The 18132-nt window shown below is 47.4% G+C and overlaps 1 protein-coding gene across 3 annotated transcripts in view; it reads right to left on the minus strand.

Annotated features, from left to right (window-relative positions):
• The window catches only part of LOC137518095 (SCO-spondin-like), a 296678-nt gene that overhangs the window by 18944 nt on the left and 259602 nt on the right, over positions 1-18132 (minus strand). For all 3 annotated transcript variants that reach the window (XM_068235412.1, XM_068235411.1, XM_068235413.1), the window contains 9 exons: positions 16754-16915; positions 16562-16678; positions 15832-15970; positions 13422-13624; positions 8633-8803; positions 7784-7911; positions 6274-6425; positions 2259-2305; positions 1483-1647 (listed from right to left, as the gene is read on the minus strand). In XM_068235412.1, coding sequence (XP_068091513.1) covers positions 1483-1647; positions 2259-2305; positions 6274-6425; positions 7784-7911; positions 8633-8803; positions 13422-13624; positions 15832-15970; positions 16562-16678; positions 16754-16915 — 1284 coding nt within the window. The remainder of the gene's footprint in view (positions 1-1482; positions 1648-2258; positions 2306-6273; positions 6426-7783; positions 7912-8632; positions 8804-13421; positions 13625-15831; positions 15971-16561; positions 16679-16753; positions 16916-18132) is intronic.

The following is an 18132-nucleotide window of genomic DNA, read 5'->3' on the forward strand; positions in this document are numbered from 1 at the left end:
TTAGGATAAGAAAAAAAAACATTTATAAATAAGCTGGTATAAGTATTTTTCATTTACTAAAAGTATAAAGGAATGCTTGTAAAGCATTTATTGGCAAATATTGAGGACACCTTTCCCCAGTCCCAAGTATAGGTAGCTGGAAGTTTCCCCCTTTCCCCAGTATAGGTAGCTGAATATGTCCCCGTTTCCTCACAAACACAGAGAGGCAATGGCAAAGGTGTCAACGCTGTGTGCGCTGCCGCTGCTGAATACAGATCATCGCTGGAACGTCAAGGAGTCAGTGAGTCTCCTCTTAAAAATGCTCCACACTCTGCAGAGGGAGGAAGGGAGCAAGGGAAAGAGGGGGTGTACTTTGGGTGGCCAGTAAGCCGCCACTTAAAAATGGGCTGCCTGTAGGCACAAGCCTACAGTGCCTATGGGTAAACCCAGCCGGCCCTGCCAGTGAATTAACAAGAAGTTATTCTGATAAAGGCAGTCCCTCATTTACAAACAGGTCACGTTCCAGGAGATTGTATGTTGAGTCAGGTGTTTTACACAGTGAAATGTGGATAAATGATTTACAGTACTTTCAGACAACTCTGGAGGGTATGCTCAGTAGGCAGTAGTAGTGTTATGGAGTCTTGCCCAAGGTCTCCTTAATGAATAGGTGTTGGCTTCCTGAACAGGACGCACAAAAGAAGGGACACCGAGAGCGCAATTTAGTGTAGTAAGTACTGGTAATCAATGAAATGATGAAAGGTAAGTAAACTAATACTCGCACACCAGGGTTACCTCATAGGAAACCACTGTCAATGCCGGTGGGGAGACCTGACCCCACTCAGGATTAAGAAGTCACTCTTTGTAGATCAGAAAAAGGGGTTAGCACCCCTCCACCCGGGGTGGACTCCGATATTCTACAAGGAAAACAGAGGCGCCAGAAGGAAAAAAATGACTAAAAACTTTACAAGCAGAGGAGGCAGCGGTGGACTTATCTCCCCTAAGCAGACACATGATAATTGTCGATTTCAAGAAATCAAGGACATTTTATTTACATACTCCAAAAACCTTTTTCTGCTAAGCAGTTTTTAGTCAGTTTTATCCTTCTGGCGACTTTGTTTCCCTGAACAGGAAGTGCTGAGATTCGAATCCTGGTCTCCTGTGTCAGAGGCCCTTTACCAGTACATTATCCAGGCCAGATCTGCATGATTACTTATGTTCCATAAAGCTACGTACAGATGGCTGATTTGTTTAAACCACGGGTCGTCAGACCCGCCCACGGGGTGGCCGTTCTGCCGACAGTTTCCCCGTGTGTACAGTCTGTCGGCAGGCTGATCTGTCAAAACCAGCCTTATCAGCCTGCCGACAGACTGTACACACGAGGAAACTGTCGGCAGAACAGCCGCCCACGGGCGTGTCTGACGACCCGTCGTTTAAACAATTCAGCCATGTGTACGCACCTAAAAGATCTTGGTAACGCTGACGCTCAGTGTCCGGAATACTCACTGCAGTCGGGGAGGTGACACTCTCTCTGGCGGGTGGGTGACTCCGTACATTCCTCCCCATCGTACAGGCGCTGTTGGATTTGATGGCGTTGGGAGGTCTGGGTGCCACTGCCACATGTGACAGAGCATGGAGACCAGTCAGACCACGGAGACCACTGACAGTCCACTGCAAAGAGACATAGAAGAAGCTACTTCACATCCAGAGACAGCAGGAATAGGTCTGCATACTGTATAGAAATTTCACTGCATAGAGGAGGCAGAGGGCAGAACAAAGCACACTAGAATCCTTGTAACCATTGTATCGCCACCTTATGAGAGCTTAAAGCAAACCTGAACTGAAAATTAAAAGTCACACTAAACATAAACACGTCATACTTACCTCCCGTGTAGTCTATTCATCAATCTGTTTCTCCTCTCCTGTGTCCTGTTTGTCCACTGTGATCAATGGAATTCTCCATTGAAAATGGCCATTACCCCATAACCGCTTCCTGGTCAGCACCCTGTTAAACTGTAATATCGCCCGCTTGAGCCATTGGGAAACATGGACATAACCTTGCACAACAGTTGTCCTTTCAGTTATAACTGACAGTAACTGATATATTTCAGTTCTGATAAAATCTTGTCAGAACTGGAAGGAAATGTTGTAAGGAGAAAATGGTGAGCTTCTGACGGCGAGGTAAGTATGTAATATTCATTTGCAGGCACATCATGGTTCACTTTAAAGGCATGCGGAAAAGTAAGCCCCGCCTCTCCCCTCCCGAGGACCTCCCTACTCACCATCACACCTCTCCTCCGAGCACTGGAAGCCTCCCATATGGCAGGTGCTGCAAGACAGAGGGGAAATCATTAAAGAGGAACTCCAGTGAAAATAATGTAATAAGAATGTGCTTCATTTTTACAAGAATTATGTATAAATGATTTAGTCAGTGTTTGCCCATTGTAAAATATTTTAAATCCCTGATTTCTATTCTAACATTTATTACATGGTGACATTTTTACTGCTGGCAAGTGATGTAGCTGCTGCTTGCTGTTTTGGCAGTTGGTACTCAGAGTTTCTTGTGGGAGGGGTTTAACCACAATATCAGTCATACAGCGCCCCCTGATGGTCTGTTTGTGAAAAGGAACAGATTTCTCATGTAAAAGGGGGTATCAGCTACTGATTGGGATAAAGTTCAATTCTTAGTCGGAGTTTCTCTTTAAGTGTACATAATATGTAATGGATGCATACAGGAGTGCAATCTTCAGCTCACAATACTGGGGTGTGTGACATACTGTACTTTACTCTACTCCTCCATACTGGCCTCTATACTGGGGTGTATGCAATGTATTATATAGTGTATACATAAACCTGCATACTGAGGTGTATGGCAGGCTGTACTCCCCTATAATGACGTGTTATATACTGTACTTCCCTATATAACTCTTTACAAGGGCATCCCATAAACTAACGGAAGGTTGTATGTATGCATGGGACCTGTGGGCAGTACAGTTATGGGTGTTGGCTTAGTGGGGGAGGCGGCTTAGTGCAGAGCCGGCTTACTGTGGATGGCTGCTTGGTGCGGAGGGAGTGGTGTGCGCACAGCTGCAAGTGCGTTTCTGCATACTTAACCTCTTTGGAACTGCAGCCTCTGGCCCATTTAAGGACCAGAGGCTGTCTTTTCTTTTTTAATTTCCTGATCGCTGTGATTGGCTTACAGCGATTCGGAGGTCAGGAGCCTATGAAAATAGCTCCTGACCGATAGGAGGAAGCTTGGCTGCCACACGAGAGCCGAGTTCACTTCCTCTAGAAAGAGCGATCGGCTCGGGACTACAGTAAGCCGCGGTATAGAATATATGCCGCATCAGAGTTATAGAGAGCCACAGATGCAGCGTAGATTCTACTTACCACAGTCCCAAGTATGCACAGACGCACCTGTGTGCGGCAGCTTGGTGTAGGCAGTGGTGTTGTGATCAGTGGCTTGGTATGGACGGTGCAGTTGTGGTCAGTGGCTTGGTATGGACGGTGCAGTTGTGGCCAGTGGCTTGGTATGGATGGTGCAGTTGTGGTCAGTGGCTTGGTGTAGGTGGTGGTGTTGTGGTCAGTGGCTTGGTGTGGGCGGTGCAGTTGTGGTCAATGGCTTGGTGTAGGCAGTGGTGTTGTGATCAGTGGCTTGGTATGGACGGTGCAGTTGTGGCCAGTGGCTTGGTATGGACGGTGCAGTTGTGGCCAGTGGCTTGGTATGGATGGTGCAGTTGTGGTCAGTGGCTTGGTGTAGGTGGTGGTGTTGTGGTCAGTGGCTTGGTGTGGGCGGTGCAGTTGTGGTCAATGGCTTGGTGTAGGCAGTGGTGTTATGGTCAGTGGCTTGGTATGGGCAGTGGCTTGGTATGGGTGGTGCAGTTGTGGTCAGTGGCTTGGTATGGACGGTGCAGTTGTGGTCAGTGGCTTGGTATGGGCAGTGGTGTTGTGGTCAGTGGCTTGGTATGGGCGGTGCAGTTGTGGCCAGTGGCTTGGTATGGGTGGTGCAGTTGTGGTCAGTGGCTTGGTATGGACGGTGCAGTTGTGGTCAGTGGCTTGGTATGGGCAGTGGTGTTGTGGTCAGTGGCTTGGTATGGGCGGTGCAGTTGTGGCCAGTGGCTTGGTGTGGACGGAGCAGTTGTGTGCAGCAGCTTGGTGTGGGCAGAGCAGTTGTGGTCGGTATCTTAGTAAGACTTAAAATTCTTTTGAGATTTCCTTGTATTATACTGTATACTGTATACTGTACTCCCTTTATTCTGGCCTCCAGAAATGGATTTAGACGAAGTGGTGGCAGTGGTTTTGTGGTCAGTGGCTTGGTATGGGCAGAGGTGTTTTGGTCAGTGGCTTGGTATGGGCGGTGCAGTTGTGGCCAGTGGCTTGGTGTGGGCGGTGCAGTTGTGGTCAGTGGCTTGGTATGGACGGTGCAGTTGTGGTCAGTGGCTTGGTGTGGGCGGTGCAGTTGTGGCCAGTGGCTTGGTATGGACGGTGCAGTTGTGGTCAGTGGCTTGGTGTGGGCGGTGCAGTTGTGGTCAGTGGCTTGGGGTAGGCAGTGGTGTTGTGGTCAGTGGCTTGGTGTGGGCGGTGCAGTTGTGGTCAGTGGCTTGGTATGGACGGTGCAGTTGTGGTCAGTGGCTTGGTATGGACGGTGCAATTGTGGTCAGTGGCTTGGTATGGGCAGTGGTGTTGTGGTCAGTGGCTTGGTATGGGTGGTGCAGTTGTGGCCAGTGGCTTGGTGTGGACGGAGCAGTTGTGTGCAGCAGCTTAGTGTGGGCAGAGCAGTTGTGGTCGGTATCTTAGTAAGACTTAAAATTCTTTTGAGATTTCCTTGTATTATACTGTATACTGTACTCCCTTTATTCTGGCCTCCAGAAATGGATTTAGACGAAGTGGTGGCAGTGGTTTTGTGGTCAGTGGCTTGGTATGGGCAGAGGTGTTGCGGTCAGTGGCTTGGTGTGGACGGTGCAGTTGTGGTCAGTGGCTTGGTGTGGGCGGTGCAGTTGTGGTCAGTGGCTTGGTATGGACGGTGCAGTTGTGGTCAGTGGCTTGGTGTGGGCGGTGCAGTTGTGGCCAGTGGCTTGGTGTGGACGGAGCAGTTGTGTGCAGCAGCTTAGTGTGGGCAGAGCAGTTGTGGTCGGTATCTTAGTAAGACTTAAAATTCTTTTGAGATTTCCTTGTATTATACTGTATACTGTACTCCCTTTATTCTGGCCTCCAGAAATGGATTTAGACGAAGTGGTGGCAGTGGTTTTGTGGTCAGTGGCTTGGTATGGGCAGAGGTGTTGCGGTCAGTGGCTTGGTGTGGACGGTGCAGTTGTGGTCAGTGGCTTGGTGTGGGCGGTGCAGTTGTGGTCAGTGGCTTGGTATGGACGGTGCAGTTGTGGTCAGTGGCTTGGTGTGGGCGGTGCAGTTGTGGCCAGTGGCTTGGTATGGACGGTGCAGTTGTGGTCAGTGGCTTGGTGTGGGCGGTGCAGTTGTGGTCAGTGGCTTGGGGTAGGCAGTGGTGTTGTGGTCAGTGGCTTGGTGTGGGCGGTGCAGTTGTGGCCAGTGGCTTGGTATGGACGGTGCAGTTGTGGTCAGTGGCTTGGTGTGGGCGGTGCAGTTGTGGTCAGTGGCTTGGTGTAGGCAGTGGTGTTGTGGTCAGTGGCTTGGTATGGGCAGTGGTGTTGTGGTCAGTGGCTTGGTGTGGGCGGTGCAGTTACAGTCAATGGCTTTGTGTGGGAGGTGCAGTTGTGGTCAGTGGCTTGGTGTGGGCGGAGCAGTTGTGTGCAGTAGCTTGGTGTGGGCGGAGCAGTTGTGGTCGGTATCTTAGTAAGATGCAATTCTTTTGAGATTTCCTTGTATTATACTGTATACTGTACTCCCTTTATTCTGGCCTTCAGAAATGGATTTAGACGAAACGGGGCCCTTGGCAAGATAGCAGTTTTTGCCGCTGATGATCATCTACCTTTTTTAAGTAAGATTTGTTGGGGCCTAGCATCCACCAGGCCCCCAAGACACTCTCCAGGCAACTGCCTAGGTTTGCCTTGTGGATGATCCAGCTCTGCTGGCCTCTATGCAAAAACCATATAATATACTAGCCTACTGAGATATATTGGTGTATATACAATACTGTGGTGTATTATATACTGTACTCCCCTCTACTGGGCACTATACTGGAGTGCATGATGTACAGCAATCCTCTATACTAGGATGTATTATATACAGTGATCCCCTATTCAAGTGTATATAAAGTGATCTATAACCATCTCTGTACAGAGGTGTACTATATACTAGGCTGTATTGTATATTGCCTCTCACCAGTTGTTACATTGGTGATATATGATGGTGCCTGCTGGGTATTGCTTCCTTCTTTCTTCCAAGGTGAGGTTGGCAGTCCAAGGGAGGTGGGGAGAGGGGTGCAGGGTGCACATACATCCCTCTGGGGTGACACACGCTCCATCCTGCAGAACCTGTGAACATGTTAAGAGTATTATTCACACTGTCCAAAAATCACACCAGAACATATACGTCACAAGCATGCATATCTGCAGAGATATTATCAGAATCTGCTGGAAATTGTCACAGGTTTGCTAGAAACTGGAGCGTAGAAAAATGGGAATACAGTCAAACACGCTGTAACTGCATTGGCTTTCCTCTCATCTTACAGGAAGGATTTTTAATGTTGCCCACTTCAACTGCTCCTCCTATCAAACTTTCTCTGTAAGAGAACCACAAGGCTCAGTCCTTGTACCTCTTCTGTTTACCATCTACACCAGCCTTTCTCAACCTTTCTACTCTGGAGGAACCCTGAAAATAACTTTTTGATCTCAAGGAACCCCTGCAAACAATTTTTTGATCTCGTGGAACCCCTGCATTTGTTTTGCAGGAGGCATGGTCTTAAAAATCTGTGTGGCTGTTTATTTCACTACCCCCATTACACTGCTACTCATTATACTGTCTCCTGACCCCCCAATTTAGTGCTTCTTGTTACAGTACCATCTATTATAGTGTGCTCTATTATAATTCCCCCACGATGGGAAAAATGCCAAGGAACCCCTGCAGAGTACTCGAGGAACCCTGGTTGAGAAAGCCTGATCTACACCGTTGGTCTTGTCCAACCCATTAGCTGTTTTTGGCTTCCAGTATCTTTTATATGTGGACTAAACCAAAACCCATCTCTTTGCTCCTGATCTTTGTGCCTTTAACTTCTCACGTCCCTGGAGGAGTGGCAGTAGATTGATGGCCCATAGCACTGCACTGCATTGATTTTCAGTAGATTATGTGCTGAAATATACTGAAAATCAATGTGTTGTAGGAATAGAACGCTTTCTGATCAGATCAGAGAGGGATCCATCATTTTGCCACTGGGTGGCAATTTGTGTGTGTATGGCCTCCTTAATTGCCAGATATGTTTTTAAATGCAGCCTTCATTCTGCTAACTATATTCTCCTCTCATCCACCAAACTATCTCTTCCTAATCCTACATACAGGAATTCTCATGTGCTTCTTCAGCACTCTGGAATTCCCTCCCTAAATCTGTGTGACACTCACCATCTCTTAAACACTTAAATGCTGCCTAAAGCCTCTCTTTTTATGCAGGCAGGCATATAATATGACCTGAGCTATTTTAGCCTCTTAGTGGCCCACCATTAGCTTCTAACCTATTGAAAGAAGCACGCACAATTTTACCTTATACTGCTAACCAAATCCTCTCTCACTTCTTGGACAATGTTGGTGCACTTTAACTAAAAATGTTGGGTGAATGTGGCATCCTCCCTTTACAAACACACCCCTTAGAGACAATCCCACCACAATGATGATCACCCACTTGTCCAGGTGGGCAGGAGCAGCCTGGCTCACACGTCTCACTCAGGCAGGTGGTCTCAGGCTGGAGGTCCGCACAGGTGAGTGGGCAGGAGTTGGCACAATCACTGTACACCTGACCATCAGGACATTCTGCAGGAGGATGAGAGATTATTATCATTATTAGAGAATTGTGGTCCATACAGTTCAGACAGGTCAACCCTCTGCCAGCTTCACCGACTACCAGATCATCTCCAGAGGAAGAGCAGCCTTTCTATGCTTTATTTATCTTCCAAGAGCAGCAAACTGTCTTCCACTGTGTCCTGATGGACCTCTTGATCCTAAAACTTGACCTTCAACTCTGACTGAGACCTTTAGCTGATCCATGACTCTAACCATAACTGGAACCCTAATCCTGACTTCTATCTGAAACCCACCTAAATCCAGACTATCTATAATCCTGAACCTCATCAAGAACCTAACTCTAACCCCAACCCATGATCCTGACCATAAACTTACTTGATTCTGGCCATGACTCTTACCCAACTCCAACCTCAACCCTGAGTCTTACCCTAATCCGAACCAAGACTATTACTCCACCCCTGACTCTAACCTTGAACCTAACCATAACCCTCATACTAACCATAACTCATTACCCTGATCCTAACCATGATGCAGACCCTAAACCCAACCTGTCCTTACCACGACCCTGAACACTTTACACAGTGATAAGTGGCATATTAATAAGATGCATGTGAAAAGGTATAGAATTCCCCCCAGAACCATCTCAGTGCAGCTGAAATAGACTCCCACTCTGTGGTGGCTCTGTGAGCGCAGAATAGGCTCTTTCTCCAGAAAGCTGCTCTGGTTTTACCTGGGGTACAATTATGGGAGTTGCAAGTGCGATGGAGGATCAAAGATGTTGGACAAAGTTCCCCTCCTGGGTCTGCCGGTATCAGGACTGTTCGGTTTCTCTCAGATATTCCACCCCCACAGCTGGTGCTACAGTCACTCCATGCAGACCATTCACTGATCACGCAGCTTGCTAGACAGAGAACAAGACAATTACATCAAATGATGAACAAATTACACTACACAGCTTCAGTAGAGATCATATGGACTGTCTGATCCTGTGACCCTGCACAACTGGACCTGAACTCTCATACAGGACACAAAAATACAGAGAGAAATGCACCCTGTATGTTTTTAGAGAGAATAGCCTGTCCAATCCTCCCTCATCATCAAGTAATCATAAGTGTAATTTGATCTCTCAGCTGTGTCAGCACAGAAATTTGTCAGTCATTGGCAGACACAGCTAATACGTAAGCACAGGACGGTAACTTTTTGTCTGCATCCATAAGGGCTTGTTCACACGGCAGGCATTTCCAGGTTTTTTTTACACGTGGGCGATTTTTAAAATCGACCACCAAACGCTTGTGCAATGAATGTCTATGAGAAGGTTCATATCTGTGCGGGTCGTGCGCTGTCCGTTCAGTAAAGTGCTGCCTGGACCATTTCTCCGCCTCAATGGAAAGTATAGGGGAAACGCAAAACACTCACAAAATCGCTCTGTGTAGCGATTGTGTTTGCGTTTTTAAGAATAAATACATTGTATTTATTCTTTTCCGAGTCAAAGAGTTCACTTCCTAACTTGCGTTAGGAAGTGAATTACAAAACCACTCGGAAAAACCGCTTAGAAAACCGCTATGCATAAAAACGGATCACCCACCCGAGCAATAGGAATCGGAAAAAAACAACGCCCAAAAACAGCCCAACGCGGACGGACACGCAAGCCAAACGCAATGTGAACAAGGCCTAAAAGAAAGAAGTAGACACACTGCAGATTTATTGCAGGATTTGTAGCAGCTGTAACAAACTTTTTTGTTTAAAGATTATTACCTTTAAAGGTTATTATGCTGTTGCTTATCTTTTAGAGCAGAGAGGAAGTTCTAAGTTCCGGTCCGCTTTAAAGGGATACTGTAGGGGGGGTCGGGGGAAAATAAGTTGAAGTTACCCGGGGCTTCTAATGGTCCCCCGCAGACATCCCGTGGCAGCGCAGCCGCTCCCCGATGCTCCGGCCCCGCCCCGGTTCACTTCTGGAATTTCAGACTTTAAAGTCAGAAAACCACTGCGCCTACGTTGCCGTGTCCTCACTTCCCCTGATGTTACCAGGAGCGCATGGCGCAGGCACAGACCATACTGAGCTTGTGTTATACACTTCTGGTGACATCAGCGGGAGCGAGGACACAGCAACGCAGGCGCAGTGGTTTTCAGACTTTAAAGTCTGAAATTCCAGAAGTGAACCGGAGGCGGGGCCGGAGCATCGGTGAGTGGCTGCACGGGCACAGGATGTCTGCGGGGGACCATTAGAAGCCCCGGGTAAGTTCAACTCATTTTCCCCTGACCCCCCCCCCCCCCCCTACAGTGTCCCTTTAAAGCATCTAATCAGACATGGGGAGATGATGTGTTTGTGAGAAGAGGGAGACAGAGGGACGTATTTACAACTCAAAGGCCTGTAGGCACTATTGATGATCACAGATATGCACATTGTTCCGAGTTGATGCAAATTTATGCACATTCTTATGCAAATATATGCAGCTTGAAAATGGACCAATCAAATTAAACCTGGGTTTAAATTGATTGGTCCATTTTCAAACTGCATACATTTGCATAAAAATTAGCATAATTTCGGAACAATTTGCATCTCATTGATCATCCCTAGTAGGCACAGGCGTTCTGACTCACTCTTCCCTTGAACACAGGCCACACCTCCAAGTAAAAATATTCTGAACACTAATCTTAGCCTTATGTCAGTAACTGTCCTTAGACTCTTACACTCTATTCACTGTCTCATAGCATCCTTAGTGGCACGGCCGGCCTTTGACCTGAGCGACCAGAGCGGTCGCTCAGGGCGCCAGCTTCCAGGGGGGCGCTCCTGCCGTTCTGGCGAATATGTACTTGGCTGCGGGCTCTGGCAGGTCCATCTTCCGTGGTAGCTCCGCCCAAGTTCGTACTGAGCCACCGGGTCAGTGTTCTTCAATACTGAGCTGCTGATTAGCAGTAGAAGGACCAGTGCCCCGCCTTCCCCTCCTCCTGCTTCCTCCCCCCTTGATGTCCCTTCTCTTCAGCTGCGTGTCAGCATTCAGCAGCTACTGTGGCGCGAAATTTGTACTAAGAGGAGCCGAGCACTGGGAGCTGTACCACGAGGAGAGAGGAAGATCAGAGACGCAGGCAGACCCAGCCAGCAGCTGTACACGGAGGGGGAGATCGGAGACAGATAACAATTAGCCTGCAAGCTGTACATGGAGACATGGAGGTGGGAGCAGAGACACAGCCAGACTGAGGGACACTCAACCAGGGAGGAGGAGGTGATATATTCTGGCTTCTTATTTCTGCCATTTGATCTCTAGTCTTGTGTCCATCTCTGTCTCTATCCTGTGTTCACCCTCTCTCCCTGTGCATCTCTCTGTGTGACTACTCTCCTGGCATCCTACTGTGCCCACCTTCCTTGCATGCTGTGCTGCCTGTGCCCACCTTCCTTGCATGCTGTGCTGCCTGTGCCCACCTTCCTTGCATGCTGTGCTGCCTGTGCCCACCTTCCTTGCATGCTGTGCTGCCTGTGCCCACCTTCCTTGCATGCTGTGCTGCCTGTGCCCACCTTTCTTGCATGCTGTGCTGTGCCCACCTTCTCATGCATCCCCTGTGCCCACCTTCCGTGCAGCCCCCCTGTGCCCACCTTCCGTGCAGCCCCCCTGTGCCCACCTTCCGTGCAGCCCCCCTGTGCCCACCTTCCGTGCAGCCCCCCTGTGCCCACCTTCCGTGCTTCCCCCGCCCACCTTCTTTGCCTCAGTCTACGTGCATCCCTATAATGTCCTACCATATTATCATTATTCATTTATATAACACTGACATGATCTTCTGCAGCACTTTACAGAGTACATAGTCATGTCACTGACTGTCCTCTGAGGAGCTCACAGTCTAATCCTACCATAGTCTAATGTCCTCCCATATTATTATGATGTATTTATATAGCACTGACATCTTCTGCAGCACTTTACAGAGTACATAGTCATGTCACGGACTGTCTTCAGAGGAGCCCACAGTCTAATCCTACCATTTTTTTTATTATTATAAATTTTGTTATTTAGTGCTGACATCTTTGGCAGCACTGTACAGAGTACATAGTCTTGTCACTAACTCCCTCAGAGGAGCTCACAATCTACTCCCTACCATACTCCTACGATGTCTATGTATGTATCAGTGTAGTGTATGTATTCCTGTCTATGGCCAATTTAGGGGAAAGCTAATTAACTTATCTGTATGTTTTTGGGATGCAGGAGGAATTCAGAGTGCCCAGAGGAAGCCCATGCAGACGGAGGGGGGGGGGCTGGCATACAAACTCCATGCAGATGTTGGCCTGGCTGGGATTTGAATCAGGGACCCAGCGCTGCAAGGCGAGAGTGCTAACCACCACGAGGCCGTGCTGTTCTCACATAGTCATAGCCCAATGTGCTACCATTTATTTACACAGCACTGGCATCTTCTGCAGCACTTTACAGAGTACATAGTCATGTCACTGTCCTCAGAGGAGCTCACAATCTAATCCTACCATAGTCATAGTCTAATGTCCTACCATATTATTATTATTATTATTATGTATTTCTATAGCACTGACCTCTCCTGCAGCACTTTACATAGTACATAGTCATGTCACTGACTGTCCTCAGAGGAGCTCACAATCTAATCCCCACCATAGTCATATGTCCTACCATATTGTTATTATGTATTTATATAGCACTGACATCTTCTGCAGCACATTACAGAGTACATAAACAAACCCTTGGGAGCACCCTCCAAGCTCTGGATATACAGTGTGTGCCAAGATCCGGGCCCCTATACCACAAGGGGCAAAAACTGCAAGACTTCCTGGAAGGATCGGCACCACACAAAAAGTTGTATTTATAAGCTCTTCAAATCTTTATTGCATTAAAAAGTCGACAAGGCAGCGACAGCCCGCTGTTTCGGCCCAGTGGGCTGTCGCTGCCTTGTCGACTTTTTAATGCAATAAAGATTTGAAGAGCTTATAAATACAACTTTTTGTGTGGTGCCGATCCTTCCAGGAAGTATTACAGAGTACATAGTCATGTCACTGACTGTCCTCAGAGAAACTCACAAGCAAATTCTACCATAGTCATAGTCTTGGATCTGCCTACATACACTAAAAGAGGATCTGCAAGCCTAGCCTATACATACACTCAAGGGGAGAATCTGCCTTTATATAATAAAGGGGGGATCTGCCTACATGTGTGTGTGTGCGCGCGCGAAGAGGATGAATGGGGGGGGGGCACCAAAATCAGGTTTCGCTCAGGGCGCTGTGAAACCTAAGGCCGGCCCTGCTTAGTGGCATGAGACAAGGATTAGGGTGTCAGTGCCTCAGGTCAGTAATATGAGGCAGCGATCAAACTGTAAGCTTCTGATGTCAGGGATCTGAGGAGGAGGGGCCGCCTCTCCCACATAAGGTGTGAAAATCAGGCCCTGGGGAAAGATGTGCATGAGGTGATATCAGTATGTCAGAGGTCTCCTGTCAGCTAATGCTATTTCCTGGAGAATATGCTGCAATGCACTATGGGAGCCTCGGTCGCCATCTTGGTGTCAGCACTCACCTGGGCAGGGATCCTTATTACATTCCTCCACCTCTCGGACCTCATTCCCACAGGAAGCTCCCTCTGGTCCTCTCTCAGTACAGGAGCGGCTCCTCCACCTGTGGCCCCCACCGCAGCTGACAGAGCAGGGGCCCCACTCTGACCAGGGACCATAGACTGGGCACAGCAAATCTGTACAGGAGAAGCTTCCATTCACACAGGTGCTGCAGAAGAAGACAGAATAGGATGAGTGGTGTATGAGGAGTGAGTGCTGAGCTCTTCCAGTCATCTGCCTAACAGTGCGTACACACACACAAATTTGATTGGCCAATGTTACCACTTCCATAAAGGCAAACCGATTTTTAATCTTGTGAACGGATTGAGTAGTTCTCATACTACATTGAGGTGATAAAATTGACCAATGAAATTGGAATGTATGTATGCACCCTCCCTCACATAGGGCTGGAACCTATGTCAGTATCCCCATCCATGAATATCACAAATTGAATTTAAGTATACTAGTGTCTAGCTGCATTCATTGCTTCAAATCTACATTCAAAATTTTAGATTAGAATAAGTACATAATTTGCATCTGTTTTACATTCAAGGCATGTATTTAGCCCCAGTGGGGCTCTGCATTGCCTCTGTTGGTTTACATTGCAGGTGCAGCCTCGAGCGCTGTCATTTGTCTGTCTGCCTGATTGATGAGATGTGTATACCATTTATGATTAGCAGCACAAGGAATATTATGTTTTTATTGCTAGACTAGTGTTAGGCCTTCCCTAGAAAGTAAGTCATCACTGTGGGAAATCTATTAGGTAATAATCTGTGCACACATTTTTCTCGAAGCTAACACCCTCCTTTGCCTGATTTGAGTGCTAGGTGCGTAATATTGTACAGTTACTGGAGCTCTGCACATCCATGCAGATAGATCATTCAGGTACAACTTCTGTTTGAAAGCACAGCCATGTCTCCAGCTGTACAAATTGAACATAAGTATACTAGTGACTAGCTGCATTCATTGCTTCAAATCTACATTCAAAATTTTTGATTAGAATTAGTACATAATTAGCACCTGTATTGCATTCAAGGCATGTATTTAGTCCCAGTGGGGCTCTGCATTACCTCTGTTAGTTTTCATTTCAGGTGCAGCCTTGAGCGCTGTCATTTGTCTGTCTGCATGAATATCACTAATACCAGTGGCGTAGCATTATGGGGTGCAGAGGTTGCGACCGTATCGGGCCCTTGGGTCAGAGGGGCCCTTGCCCTCAACCAGAGTATTCGCTCTTAACTGGTCCTGTGCTGATAATATTCACTTCCATAGATGCTTTGAATAGTAGTAATCATTAACACACAGTTCCCCATCCCCTTTTTGCACCTCTGACACTGGTTGTTCTTTATTGGTTTTGGTGTACCGTATCAATTATGCATATAGTGCTTTTGGGGGGTCCAAATGTCAAACTTGCACCGATAAGGGCACCACACACACACACACACACACACACACACACACACACACACACACACACACACACACACACACACACACACACACACACACACAGTATATATACATACTATATAATAAAATGCCTGTCCCGGAGTCTTCCCCTGTCCCTGTGTCCATGCGGTGCATGCATCTGGTGCGCACTTGTATGGCACAATTGCCGATCTAGTTTTCCAAGACGCTGCATGTAGCTTCTAGCATTGGCTGCATTTGCTGTTCCGTGTCCCCCTAGGGGCTCACAACGCGACAATGAAACACCAGGAACCGATGCCAAAAGCTTTTCTGCTAAACGCTTTTGGGTAATAAAAAAGTGTTTAGCAAGGCTAAGCAAGCTGCTGGCAGCCACCCGTATGAACCGGTCCTTCATGAGAAAGTTAAGCCCTTCAGTGATGAAACCCAATCCTTCAGATCAGATTGCCTGATAAAAATCAGCATACAATCTCTAGAGAGACAAAGTCCACGCATTTAATAAGTGGGATTTATGGTCTTCTTTTCAGTTCTGGTTATCGCATTTCCCCAGAGAACTCCACATGTTCTATCTGCCCCTTCAAGGGAATCTGCAGCAAGAAGTATGTGGTGGCTTCCATATTTATTTACTTTTAAACAATACCAGTTCACTGGCAGTCCTGCGGGTGTATTTGGCTGCAGTAGTGTCTGAATCACACCAGAAACAAGCATGCAGCTAATCTTGTCAGTTCTGACAATGTCAGAAACACCTGATGTGCTGCATACTTGTTTAGGGGCTATGGCTTAAAGTATTAGAGGCAGAGGATCAACAGGATGCCAGGCAACTGGTATTGCTTAGAAGGAAATAAATATGGCAGCCTCCATATCCCTCTTGCTTCAGATTCCCTTTAATAGGTTATCCTGTGGAAAGAAAAAAATATCTATATGTGTCAGGAGGTGACCTGCATCTGCACCTACCAGTTATTGCATCCGATACGCAGTGCGGCACCCGGCTCATACTCTATAGTGGAGTTGGTTGTTGGCAGACCACAGCGACATTCTGTGACTGGAACACACAGCTTATCCTGCAGGAGCCAGCCCTCCGGACAGCGACACCCTGCAGCAGGGAGAGAGAGGTCAATGGGGGAGGGAGGAAGGGTTACAGGTCTATGGGAGCAAGGAGTCACTGGAGGAGGCATGAGAAGTAACAGGTCAACCTGAGAAATCTGTTACTGAGGAGGAACATTGGTGGGTGAGGAAAAAAAGCTGAAAGACCCACAAAAGTGACCAGTCATTGAAGGAATGGGGGGGGGGGGAGAGGGAGTCATCAGGTGACAGATCCAGAGGAGTAGCCAGTTATTGGGGAGGGTCCCAGAGGGACATCACGTGAGTGATCGGTTATTGATGAGAGACATCAGAAGAACAGGAGTGACCAGTCACTGGGGAAGGGACAGCAAATGACAGATTCACAAAGATGGCCAGTCAATGTGGTTGAGACGTCTAGTGACAGGTCCACAATATTGACCAGTCATAAGGGGGGGGGAGGGGGAATATCAGGTGACAGATCAACTGGAGTGACCAGTAACTAGGGAAGGGACCTTTGGTGACAGATCCACAAGAGTGATTAGTTATTGGAAAGAAACATCAGGTGACATCAGATAACAGTGATAAGCACTGCAGAATATTTGACCCATGGTGGGATAATTACCTGTCCGGCACTCTCCCTGCAGGCACTCCACATGCTCCCAGAGGTCAGCACAGGAGCGCGGGCACTGATTGGCACACGCCATCTTGAAGGCCTTGCCACGATCCTCACAGTTCTCTCCTGTGGTGAGAAGACAAGATGAGAATAAGCACCAGCAGGCAGCCCTGCCTATGTCTCATCACTCCAGACACTTACCTGGGCAGGCGGCGGTGTTACAGCTCTCAGACTGGAAGCGGGCACCCTTGCACTGTCTGCTGTCTATGGGATGATGGACATGGCGCAACCTGGATCGGAATCCTCCACTGCACGGCTCCCGGCATGGACTCCACTCGCCCCACTCTCTCCAGACGCACAGATCTGTGGACCCCATACACACAGTAAACACCGAGGCAGCAAAGCCAAGGGAGACACCGGTCTGTGCAATGGGAGATCAGCCTGAAGAGAGCCTGTCCTTACATTCACTGTACATGTGAATCAATAGGACAAAGACATTGGCCTCAATTCACTAAGATCATGCTAGAGATAATAAGGCAAGAGAAAACTTACCTCCACACGTGAGAGAGTTATCTTACCTCTTCATTCCTTAAGTTACCTCTCCTGTAGTTAATTTACCTCCTCTGTAGTTAATTTACCTCCTCTGTAGTTAATTTACCTCCTCTGTAGTTATTTTCACATGCAGCTAATTAACAGCCTGTCTTTAACTCTGGAGTTATTTTAAGGATTGGAGAGTTAATTTAAAGACAGAAGAGTTAACTTTAGGCTTGCCTGAGGTAAAATGTTTCCTAAATACTACATGCCTTATCACCATGGTAACAACTCTAGAAGAGTTATTAAAGACAGGAGATAAGTTTAGTGAATTGAGGCCATAGTGTTTTCTGGCTGCATAAGAGGATCTGGGTCATAATTGTGTTTTAATGCTCAAGCTACTTAGTGCTTGATTTACCAAATAGCATGCCTTATCAAAGTTAGCAAAGTTAAAACAACATGCAATAGACCATACAATCAACCCCCCTCCCCGCCCCGTCCCTCCCTTACCCTTCCACGCCTTATCAAAGTAGCATAACGAGCGCTACGAACCCGCAGAGGCTCAGGGCAGGACGAGAGGAGCTCTCGTCATTGTCAATTAGCAGGCATAAGTTCACTATGCTACTCTGATAAGGCGTGCTAACTTTGATAAGGCATGCTATTTGTCTTAGTGAATCAAGCCCTTAAAGGTACATACACATGTCTGATTTTTCCAAACGACCGGTCGTTCAGACCGGTCAATTGGACGTCAAATGTGTACGAGCGATCGTTCGGCTGATAAGGCTGATTTTTGACAGATCCGCTTGGTGGATCAGACGTGTGTATGTATCTTAATATTAATTTTATCTCAATAGTAGTAGCAGGAGGGTATTGTACCATTTTAGCCATCAGTAAAAGCAAGAAGTTTTGAATCTTCTCACTTTGCAATGTATGGATACATTTTTTCCCTAGTACTATCTTTTGGTAAAGTTCCTCTTTAAAGTTTATTTCAATGCAAGTTTTTGCCTGTGCTTGTCAGCATGAAGAGGATGTGAACAATGGTGTGGCAT

The sequence above is a fragment of the Hyperolius riggenbachi genome, chromosome 5, assembly GCF_040937935.1.
Source record: "Hyperolius riggenbachi isolate aHypRig1 chromosome 5, aHypRig1.pri, whole genome shotgun sequence".
In the NCBI taxonomy this organism is placed as follows: Eukaryota; Metazoa; Chordata; class Amphibia; order Anura; family Hyperoliidae; genus Hyperolius; species Hyperolius riggenbachi.